The 11819-nt window shown below is 39.3% G+C and overlaps 1 protein-coding gene across 3 annotated transcripts in view; it reads left to right on the plus strand.

Moving 5' to 3' along the window:
* The window catches only part of dot1l (DOT1-like histone H3K79 methyltransferase), a 127628-nt gene extending 116239 nt beyond the window's left edge, over window positions 1-11389 (plus strand). For all 3 annotated transcript variants that reach the window (XM_028816433.2, XM_028816432.2, XM_028816435.2), the window contains one exon: window positions 3493-11389. Coding sequence is in view for 1 of the 3 variants with exons in the window: in XM_028816435.2 (XP_028672268.2) it covers window positions 3493-3500 (8 nt within the window). In the remaining 2 variants the exon portion in view is untranslated. The remainder of the gene's footprint in view (window positions 1-3492) is intronic.
* The last annotated feature ends 430 nt before the right edge of the window (window positions 11390-11819 follow it).

Raw genomic sequence — 11819 nt, forward strand, 5'->3', positions numbered from 1 at the left:
TTCTTCTGAAGCCATTGTGCTGTGGATTTGCTGCGATGTTTGGGGTCATTGTCCTGTCACATCACCCAGCCTCTTCTGAGCTTAAGTTGATGGACAGACACCCTCACATTATGCTGGAGAATTTGTTGATAAACTTGTAAATTCATTTTCCCCTCAATGATGGCAAGCTGTCCATGTCCTGATGCAGCAAAACAGGCCCAAATCATGATGTTTCCTCCACCATACTTTACTGTAGGGATGATGTTTTGATGTTGATATGCAGTGCCCTTTTTACGCCAAATGAAGTTCTGCTTGTTCCTCCCAAATAGTTCAATTTTGGTTTCATCACTCCACAAAACATTTTCCCAGTACCATTGTGGAGTGTCCAAGTGCTCTTTCGCAAACTTCAGGCGTTCAGCAGTGTTCTTTTTTTTTTTTTTTTTTTTTTTTTTTATTTTTATAGTAATGGCTTCCTTCTTGGTGTCCTGCCATGGACTCCTTTCTTGTTCAATGTTTTGCGTATAGTTGACTCATAAACAGAGATGTTAGCCAGTTCTAATGACTTCAAGTCCTTTGCTGTCACTCTAGGGTTCTTCTTTACCTCACTGCTGACTTTGAGCTGTGCTGTTGGGGTCATCTTGGCAGGGCGCCCACTTATAGGCACAGTAGCCACAATAACAAATTGTCTCCATTTATAGACAACTTGTCTAACAGTAGACTGATGAATATCTAAAATCTTTGAGATGACTTTAACCCTTTCCAGCCTTATGTAGATTAACAATTCTCGATCGTAGCTCATCAGACAGCTCTTTTGTGCGAGGCATGATTCCCATCTGGATATGCTCCTTGTCAAAAGCTCAAACTCAAACTTTATAGTGTTTTTTATCAATCAAAGTAATTCGAGGCCACATCTCTGAACTCGTTTCATTAAATGGACTCCAAGCGTGCTAAATTCTGACTGTAATGAGCTTTTTAAAATGTCATTAGCTTAGGGTTCACTTACTTTTTCCAACCTTCAGTTTCACAGTTTGAATGATTTATTCAATATGGTCACAAATGCTCTGAAAATCTGTGTATCTTTAGTTATAGGAGACTGTGTTTATTCATTATTGCGACTGACATGTAGAGACGACCATGTTTTATATGGGAATTAGACATAAATATAGATAATTCCAAGGGGTTCACATACTTTTTACTTTGACTGTAGTTGACAACTCTAATCCCTCACCCAGTCTCTGTCTTGTGAAGGTTGCACATTCTCATTGTGTTTGCATGGCATTTTCACTGGATGGTCTGATAGTAGGTTGATTTACATTTCCAAATTGGCCACATTTGAGAGCCATTGTGTGTGGACTAGCACCTCATACTTGTACCTCAAGCAGATTAGTTCCTGCTTTGCTCTTGATGCTGGAAGGATAGGCTGCAATCCCCCAATCACCCTGAATTGGATTACACTGGTTTCAGAGCGAATGTGCAATGTAATAAAAGGTTCAGGCTATATCATTTGCACCCAATTGCAAGATGTATACAGTGGCTTGCAAAAGTTTGGGCAGCCTTGCTTAAAATGTCTTTTAATGTGAACAGCTAAGTGAGCAAAAGATGAACTCCTCACCAAAATGCGTAAAGTTAAAATGAAACATTTCTTTTCAGCATTTTATGCAAGATTGGTGTAAAAAAAAAAAAAAGGAAAGGAACACCATGCAAGCGTTTGGGCATCCCAAGATATTTGCGGTCTCAGATAACTTTTCCCTAGGTCTCAGACCTTCATTAGCTCATCTGGGCTACGGCTTGTTCAGTCATCATTAGGAAACCTCAGGTGATGCAAATGGCAAAGCTCTATAAATTCTGACTCCTTACACCTTGTCTCAGCAATCTGCATCCATGGGCTTCTGTAAGCAGCTTCCTGGCACTCTAATAAAGTAAAATAATTAAGTCCCACAAGAAGGAGAAAGCTACCAGAAGAAAGCAAAGCATTTTCAGGTAGCTGTTTCTTCAGTTAATAATGTTATTAAGAAATGGCACTTAACAGTAACGGTGGAGGTCAAGTTGATGTCTGAAAGAATAAGAACATTTTCTGAAAGAACTGCTCGTTGGATTGCTAGAAGGGCAAATAAAAACCCCCGTTTGACTGCAAAAGACCTCCAGGAAGATTTTGCAGACTCTGTAGTGGTTGGTGGTGCTCGGTTATACTGCATCCTAGCACAAAATTCAGCACTTGAAGTTTGCAAATGAACGTCTAAACGAGCCTGACGCATTTTGGAAACAAGTCCTGTGGACTGATTAAGTTAAAAATAGAACTTTTTAGCCACAATGTGCAAAGGTGTGTTTGGAGAAAAAGGGTGCTGAATTTCAGGAAAAGATCATGTTTCCAGCTATTAAACTTGGTGGTGGATTGATCAGGCTTTGGGCTTCTGTTGGAGCTAGTTGGCAGAGGGAAGAATGGATTCAAATAAATACCAGCAAATTCTGGAAGCAAACATCACACTATCTGTAATAAAAAAAAAAAAGTTGAAAAGAAGATGGGTCCTGCAACAAGATAATTATTCAAAACACACCCGAAAATCTACAATGGAATAACTTAAGAGGCGCAAGCTGGCGATTTTGCCAAGTCCCTCACAGTCCCCCAACCTAAACATCATTGAAAATATTTTGATATATCTCAAAAGACCAGTGCATGCAAGATGGCACAAGAATCTTGTAGAATTAGAAAGCTTTTGCAAGGATGAATAGGTGAAAACACCCCAAGTAAGAACTGAAAGACTCTTAGCTGGCTACAAAAAGCATTTACAATATTGGAATGGAAATACAAAGCGTTTACAAGCTGTGATATTTACCAAAAGGGGTCTTGCCAAGTACTGATCATGTCAGGTGCCCAAACTTTTGCCTCAGGCCCTTTTAATTTTTTTGTTGTTTTGTACTTGTGAATGATGGAAATAAAATGTAATTTTGCTTAAAATGTTAAAGAAATGTGCCGTCTTTAACTTTATGCCTTTTGGTAATCAGTTCATCTTCTGCTCACTTCACAGTAACAGACATTTTAAGCAAGGGTGCCCAAACTTGTGCATGCTGCTATAAAATCTTCAACTTTGATTCTGAAAATATTTGGTAAAGTGATACATGTATGTCCAGATCAACACATACAGGCTTACTAATTATATACCTCACTGTAGACCATAAATATCTAGAATAGCCTAATCAGAATTGCTCTCATGTTCTTTTATGGCAGTACTGGGTTAGGATATCAATTAGCACCTTCATGCTTGGTGTGTGTGTGTGTGTCCTGCGGTGGGTTGGCACCCTGCCCGGGATTGGTTCCTGCCTTGTGCCCTGTGTTGGCTGGGATTGGCTCCAGCAGACCCCCGTGACCCTGTGTTCGGATTCAGCAGGTTGGAAAATGGATGGATGGATGGGAGGTTCATTTAAGAGCTGTGGGCTAGTGCCCACCTGTTTGGTTTTGTGGGTTGGCGTTTAAGGAATATGAGACTCAAAACCTCCTTTGTTTCCTTTCCATAGGTAACTGACAGTTCTACCTCAAACAGAGAACGACCTATGCAAAAGACGAGTGTGGACCAAGAGGACTGCTCTTCCACGGATTGGTGCTCAGAGAATCTGTCCCTCGCCTGTTCTATCCCACCCTACCCTTCTCCCCAGCGAGAAGGATCTTCGTCACGCATGGGTGTTATTGTGTAACACAATTGTGCACTAATGTTTCGGCATTCCAGCACAAAATGATGTGTGCCCACTTGCTGCACTGCTTAGCAACATTATGCTCGGTCTGGTCCTTTCCACTATTATGCTTGTCCAATCCTCCGTCTTTTGTTTTCCTGACCAACTTATCCTGAGTCATTTTACTTGTGATGTTATGAAGAGATTACAGTCAGTGCAAAGTGGACAACATTAATGAATGAAAAAAACATTTTATTTATTTTTTTTAACAAATTTTTGGACAAGATTGACTCTTGGTGCCGCTCAGATGAAATACTCTTCCCCTCCAGGGTGGGTCAATCAGCAAACTGGGATAGAGATGTAGTGATATGCATGCCCAGCCCACCACTCTACTTCCAGCTGAATAACTAACACACATGCACACGCACACCCCAACCAGATTTTTACACATATGCGGTGTTGCAGTGTTCCTTTCTTGCATTTTCCATCTTAGCTTCTTTTTGATTTGGAAATCTGGCTTTCATTGAACCACATGACTTCCATCTGGCTAGTTCCTCTTTCAAAATTTTACTTGGATGTTTTTGGTTAAAATACTGATAGCAATTGAGAAAAAAAAAATTTGCAAGGTGAATAGATGTGAGGGTGCAATCAGTGGTCAAGCTGGCATCCTGAAACAAACTCAGGCATTGCATTCACTGGGTCTCTTCCCATCTTCCAGTTCCCTACTTCTCCACCTTTGTTGTAGCTGCCTATATATTGGTTCTGTTGTGTTTTCCTAGGGTTTCAGTGACAGGGGTGTCCCATTTTAAGACTTGTATTGTAAAAACTAACAAATAAATGACTTTGCATTCTGAATGTTAACACCAAGGGCTTGGGAACTGGTAGATTTCAGAGAGCTCACTGGTAGATTATACCAAAGACTTGAAACCTTCACATCTTGGGAGATTTATTGGGGCCACTATCCAGTCTGACCGTCACAGATGAAATTTAGGAGCATAGTGGCAAGTGTGACCCTACCCTTGTTATGCAGTCTGCTAAGAGAGAGACTGCTGCACTGTATGTCAAATCTGGCAGAGCTGAATTGGTTGCTTTGCAAAAATTGGGGCACCTTTCTCTCAGAAACCTTTGGATCCGAGTTAACTGGACAAGTCTGTCACCATATCAAAGAAAGAGCCTCTTGTTTAGGGGGGGGTTTTGGGGGCGTGTTGATTGCTTTATCCACCTAACCCTTTCTGTTTATTCTGTTTGTGTTTTATTGTTAAAATTAGTCTTTAAGTGACCGAGTGACAGTGGAGCAGGTGGGTCTTGTCAATGTGCTTGCCTTTACCTGGTGCTATCAACCCAACTCCAAAAACTGTGCCTGGGGTTTAAAAGTGAATAGTGGGGGGATTTAAATATAACAAAAAAAAAAAAAAAAAAAAACTGATATTAAAAACATGGTGCTCTAGGTGCAGAAGGCGGCACCAAATGTGGCAATACTTGTATCCAGCATTAACATCTGCTTTTTCTCATATATATTTTTCAATTTTGTTTGAAAGAAAGCTTTTCAATCTGAAGCAAGCTGGCATGACCACTGCAGTTTACATCCTCGCGGCCGCGTGGTCAAGTTGGGCCAAGTCTGCAAGCTTCTTTTTTTTTTCTCTCCCCACACATGCTTTTTATTTAAGAAGAAAAAAAAACTCAAAAGTAGTTGTCTGAGTAGAAAAATCACTACTACTGAGAATTAAGCAAATGCATCACAAAAGCAAAAACTGTGGCATGTTTACGAAAAGACAACGAAAAATGGAAGCTGACCAAAATAGGATTCTATACTTTTTAATTTTTCTTCCAGTTATTTTATATGCGTATGTGTGTTTGTAAGGTTTAGAGTAAACAGCCTGCTGTGACTTCCAGCAGCACTGTTTGCTACTTGGAGATGAAAAAATGAAACTTAAAAGAAACTCAAATGGCAGATTTGTTTTTAGTTGCCAATTTGGGTCGTGGCTGGAGAGCAGTGTGTCGCAATCCTCTTCTGCCATGTCCACAATGTCACCAGCACTGAACTTTTTAATTTAATTTTTTTTTAAGGATGATTTGTGGTTTGATTAATTATAAGTGAATCAAGATCCAGGTGAAATACTGTAGGTCCTCATAGTAGCGTGGTGCTCTCATGGACTTAATAAAACAATGCAGCTATGATGTATCATCGTGTGATCTCCAGTCACTGGAGCCTTCTTATTTTAATTTTATTATAATTATTTTAAGATATAATCTTTTTGCGTCCTCCGGAAGTCTTTGTGGGGTGCAGCAGTTGCGGTGGTTATCGGGTGGGGGGTGGTGTCTATAAATATTTTGTGAAATAAATGCTCCTGACCTTTCCTGCGTATTCAGTCATGTGAGAGTGTTTTCATCGTTCTTCCGTTTTCTTTTCTTGTTATTAAAGAGTCTGTACCTTTTCAAGCATTTTAGGAATTTTTTAGGTGCAGTGATTGTTGTGCTGAGAAAAGAAACCAAGCTGATCTTGTGAACTATGTAGGATAGGGTTGTTTCCGTGGTGCCGTCTCTCTTGAATTATTATCTAACGTGGCGCTTCAAGCAGAACTCTCACTGGTGCTCACAAAAAAAATGCCTTCATGCCGAACTGGAAAGCATAAGCAGTGACCACTGGGTCCTTTTAAAGGCAAATGTATAAAATTTGTCAGATTCTTTACGGCCCTCTTAATGTAGAAGATTCATCCCCTTGGACCATTAGGTACCAGAGCGGGGGCATATTTTTATTTAAGCTTTTTTTTTTTTAATTTAAGTAATAAAATGGGCAGTTATCCACAGACACAGGCTGGTCATTCCACAAACTGTTGTAGAAATAAATTCCCCGTCCCAAAATGCAGTCACACTCAAGTGAGCTTTGTATCATTAAACAAAGTCCCAAAATATAGCTCGCCATGTGAGGTGCCACAGGGACCCCATTGCTTGCTATGTTTTCTAAATGCCGCAGGAACGCTTGAAGCCGTTGCTGTTTTTAATGTCTTGAATTAATTTTGATAGCAAACACTATAAACAAATTTAAAAATTATTTAACTGTACATATGTTTTATATAGAGTATATATTTAGATTTTTTTTTTTGTGGGTGGGATTTAGAACGCTCGCAGAATTGTGGTCACAGTAGGTCTGGATGGAAAGGGGACTCTGTAAGAACAACAGATTTTGATTTTTATTTTGGCTCTAATTTCAGTTGGTGCTTAAGCAAGGCCTCTGAAAGGGCAGTGCCCAGCAGACTCAAACCCCCTAAAGTTGAGCTCTGGAAGTGTCCACATGTGCTTGTAGGTTTACCCATGGGTGTAAGTTATTATAGTGAAAGCTGCCCATTTGTCTGGCACGCCTTTGAGTGAAGAGTAGAGTCAGTGATCCAAAATACAGGAGACCCTGCGACCTCCGCTTCCTCGATACTTAATAGTTGATGGAATATGCCGGCACGTGATCACTGGCTTCTTTTGCTTTGATTTTGCGTAATTTGGACTCTGAGCAGACAGCACACTGGTGGTTCAGGGGTTCTTTTTAGCTTTCTATCTCCCCACCCCACCAATTGCGGGTCCACTTTTTTGCATTTTGATCAGATGTGTTATCATAGATCAAGATAAAAGCCACATTACAGGTTTGTGGGCAGATTAAATACCCGAAAGGTGTGAAGAAAATAATGTAGGCCCCATACTTCCATTTGTCATTTTACCCCCCCAGTGGGAGGTAATCAAAGCCCACCCTTTTGGGACAGGGGAGTCCAATGTAAATTTCAGCCTGTTCACTGTGATGCCTTTTCTGTTGGAGTAGTTGTAATTTGGGGAGAGGATTGATGGGGATGATTTTTAATTCTGTAACAGAAGCTGAGAGCTTGTAGCCTAAGCAACATGGTAATTATTTATTTTTTATTGACCAATAATGATATTTAATATGGAAATTTTCAGTAATGCTTAGATGTGTTGGAAAAGGGTGTCCCATCACTCAGGAACCAATATGTACACTGTTCTGACAGATCACCGTCAACTTAATATAAATACATATATAAATATATATCGAAATATTTTTTTTTTTTCCTTTCTTTCAACACCTTGCAGAACAGATATGTCTAATATCCAGGACAATTTCAATATTCCCAAAAGCTGCTTTTATTTTATTTTTTTTTTGTCTTAGAATTTGTTATATAAATAAAAGTATTGTTATGATGAGTTGTGTACTGATGATCAACTCATATTGGTGCTTTTTCCTTTCTAATTTATTTTAAATGCAGTACAGGATGTCATCTTTGCCTGGCATGAACAGGCCTGCTGTCGCAGTGGTGTGGCACCCAGCTCTTTCTGCATGCTGGGGTGGGTTGCCCCCACCAGCAGGTCAGTATCAGAAACAATGGCCAAGACACAGATTTCCTGTGCGTTTAGGGTTCTTTTGTGGTATTTGTATGCCTCTTGGAAAATTTTTGAGCCAGCATTTTATTTATTTAAACAAATTATCATGTTATATATACAATACCTTGCAGAAGTGCTCAAAGTCTTGGAAAGCTTTAGAATTGATTAATTCAAAATTTGTTGCTTTTTAACCTGCTTAGTTAAACGCAGTTTTGTGGAGAGCCTGGGCCTGTTCTAGGAGTACGAGGAAAAAGGCGGGAATAAGACTTGGATGGAATCCAGGGTACACTCGCACTATGCCAGTTAAGTGCTGCCACTTAAGACAACACACACGTCTGTCGAATTAAACTGAACTTACTACTCCAGAGTCTAGCCTGGACACTGGCTTTGTGGGCTTTTCCCCACGTGTTTAGGGGTTTTCTTTTCATCTCCCAAAGATGTGTGTATTAAGTTAACTGGCTTCCTTAAACTGGTCTATAAGTGAGTGTGGCACTGCTGCCTCACTGAACTAGCAACCTGGATTTGAATTCCATACCCAGTCACTGTCTCCTTGGATTTTTTTAATGCCCTCATATGTCTTTTTTATATCTGCACATATCTCAAAGAAGCAGGTGTTAATTGGTTACTCTAAAACTGCTGCTTGTGTACGGGCACTGATACCCAGTGCTGCTGGGATAGGCCCTGTCTCCCCATAACTCTGCGCTAGATAAGCGGATTGGAAAATCTTTTTTCTTTTTCCCTCCAGATTGTTTTTACTCAAATCTGACTAAATAATCAATATATCAGCAAATGTGTTAAGTAAATATCCAACTATTTTTGAATCCCTGTTTATTAGACCAGGTCAAAACCTGTTGCTTTTGTAAGTTTTGTAAGCATTACTCTGAACGTTTGGTGTAGACGACTTCCTCTTCTGTAACACCTTGAAGTGTTTTTGGGAAAGTGTCTCCTTAATACTGTCTGGAAACAATTTTTCTGCTTTGTATTGGTTCGCTTGCTCCTGCTTCCTTAAGCTGCTTAACAGAACACTCCACCCCAAAATGATACTTTATTTTTTAATATGTTACCCCATATGTTTTGTAGTGATGGCCAAAAATATTATTTAAATTCTGTTGTGTTAAAATATTATTTAAATTCTGTTTTCATGTAGAACAGAACATAACTCAATGAGGGCCAATGCTGTACAACGGCAAACAATTTGAAAAACATCTTTGGAAAAAATAAATCTCCTGTTACTCATGTTGCATAATTCACATGTCTGTTACCTAATCGCTTGCTCAAAATGCTTTTTTTCTTTTTTTGCTACAATATTTTTAAATGAATACTTTTTAAATTATCATCCTGTATATACTTTAAACCTAATTGGTCAAGAGTCCTGTCTTCAAAAACTTCATCTGGTAAGTCCTTAGGTTTCAAAAAATTGGACGACAGTACAAAGTACAAGGGTTAGGTTAACGTGTCATTTTTGGGTGGATTGTTTCTTTAATTTTTGAGAATGTGTTCCAAATTTCAGATGTTCATTAAGGCCAGAATAACAGCTTTGACTGGACCTCTCGTGTACATTCTTCATTTTATTCTAGAGCTGTTCCCATTTAGTAATAATAGTAATAATATATAATACATAAACTTTACGTACAGAATTGATCAGAGCACTTTATTGTGGATCATTGTTCTTGTTCCTCCAGCATTGGCTTTTTAGTGACCGATTCTCTGTCTACGTCTTTATTTCTGCAATTTCTCTTTCATTTGATATTGATTTCCAGGTCCTCCCAGGTCCAGGTGGAGTGACATGGGCCAAGTAAGGCTTTAAAGTTTGGCCAAAAAAGCTCCAGAATACTACTTCTCACATCTTATCTTGATTGATCACATGCTGTCTAGGCTTTTTGGACCACATTGAAGTTTTGTGATACTTGTCCAGATAACCGAAGCCACGCAAGTATCCCCCCTAGAAATACTGCCTTTTGAACTGAAAAATGACCAAACTATTATCAAAAAAAAAGTCACAGTCTTGGGGACGGCATAGTGATGAGCCCTGTTTTTGTGAGGTATGCATGGCCTCCATGCGTTCCTGAAATGTTTTTATCCAGGTGCTTGTGTTCAGTTCGGTCAAATTAAATTTTTCTTCACTAAGCATAATGTCTACACATTGTAATGTGCTAATAATCCATTATTAAACATGACACCTTTTTTTACGATAGAATTTGTTAATCACTTAAGAGAAACTTGTCCTTTTGCATGAACTTCAGGGATCAGAGCACAGAGTCCGTAATAGTGCCGCACCCCATTTAAGTACAAAAACACTCATATTAAGTTAAAAATGAATCTCGTGATTAAGATAAAAAAAGTCATGGCAGCCCTGTTAACATAATGACCAGATGACAAAAGAGGATAAAAAAAATTGGGAAAAAAAAATCAACCTTTGAATTGGTAAATTAAAACATGTAGGTGAGGCTCTAACAAGCCAGCCATCATGTTTAGGTGACTCTAAATTAGCCTGGTGTCAGTTTGTGCGTGAGAGGGGCCTGCATTAGACTGTCGCTCCGTCCAGGGTGCACTGCCAGTGCTGCTGTGATGGGTTCAGGCCTACTGTGACCCTGAATTAGATTAAGCAAACCTATAAATAAAAAGCTGACCATAACAAAATAAAAAGGTGAGTGTCTGAGTGACCTTTTAGAAATGGATGATCCAGCTTGAGGCTGATATCACCGTGAAAGGAGCTTCCACCAAGAATTAGTGAGAAAATGAAATACTTACACAAGCAACAGTGTTTTCATTTTATATTTTCTCCTTATTGTTTGCTGATGTTGACTAATTTAACCTGTAATGTTAATTATTTGTGACAGGCAAGCATTGAGTAAAAATATCATCAAGAAGAGAGTGGAAATCGTGACAGGCTTCCAGTGATGGCAGGCTGCTTTTCCAAGGTGTTGTATGTGGGGATTGCACAATTGAACAAGCTTTGTGATATACGTACACTACGTCATTCATAAACTAGTGACCTTGTCCACTGAGAATTGAAGGCATACAAATGGAGAGGAGGCAGTAGGCCAGGGTGGACTGTCGATCCGGACAATCTCGGAGAGCCCCCCCAGCCTGCCAGGAGGGGTGGCCGGTGAGTGGTTGTAGTGGCAAGTGTTTAGGATGTCCCAGCTCTACTCCTAAAAATTCAAACTGTACTGTAGAAAGGGGTTGGTGTTTTTTTTTTTGTTTTTTTTTGTAATTTCTATAAGTCCAGTTTGTTCTGGAAGACCTTACTGTTTGTTACTGGTGCTTATTCTCTTCTAAAAAGAGATTTTAAAGAAATGAAAGAAAAATGCTTTGGAATTTTTTCAGCTTGTTTTTTTTTTTAATTAAAATGTGTGTTTCTTAATCACTTATCTGGTCTAGTTATTCATGTGTCGTCTACTTCAACTCACAGTCATTCTTTTTCAGGTTCCATTTTTGTGTCAGACTGAAACAGGTTGAATCGACTTTTGCTTCTCCAAGACTTAAATAATTGCTCTAATTGGTCGGTGGTGATGTCAGGATTATGTGACCTACGGGAGGTTAACTTGACATCCGTGCAGCAATTTAAAAAACAAAAACGTCTGCACCGTAATGAAGATGGGAATCAAGAGTTCTGGACGAGTTTCTGCTCCCAAGATGCTCAACTGGACTGGCTAAAGGTCACAGAATGATTCCAGGCAAGTTCACTGGATGTTTTATCTTTTTTTTTTAATATAGCTTTTTAAGTCTGACAGGCAGTGGGAGATAGCCTAGTGGTTCACACCTCCCTGCTTTAGAGTATTGGGGTTGAATCA

Source organism: Erpetoichthys calabaricus, chromosome 12 (genome assembly GCF_900747795.2).
Source record: "Erpetoichthys calabaricus chromosome 12, fErpCal1.3, whole genome shotgun sequence".
NCBI lineage: Eukaryota > Metazoa > Chordata > Cladistia > Polypteriformes > Polypteridae > Erpetoichthys > Erpetoichthys calabaricus.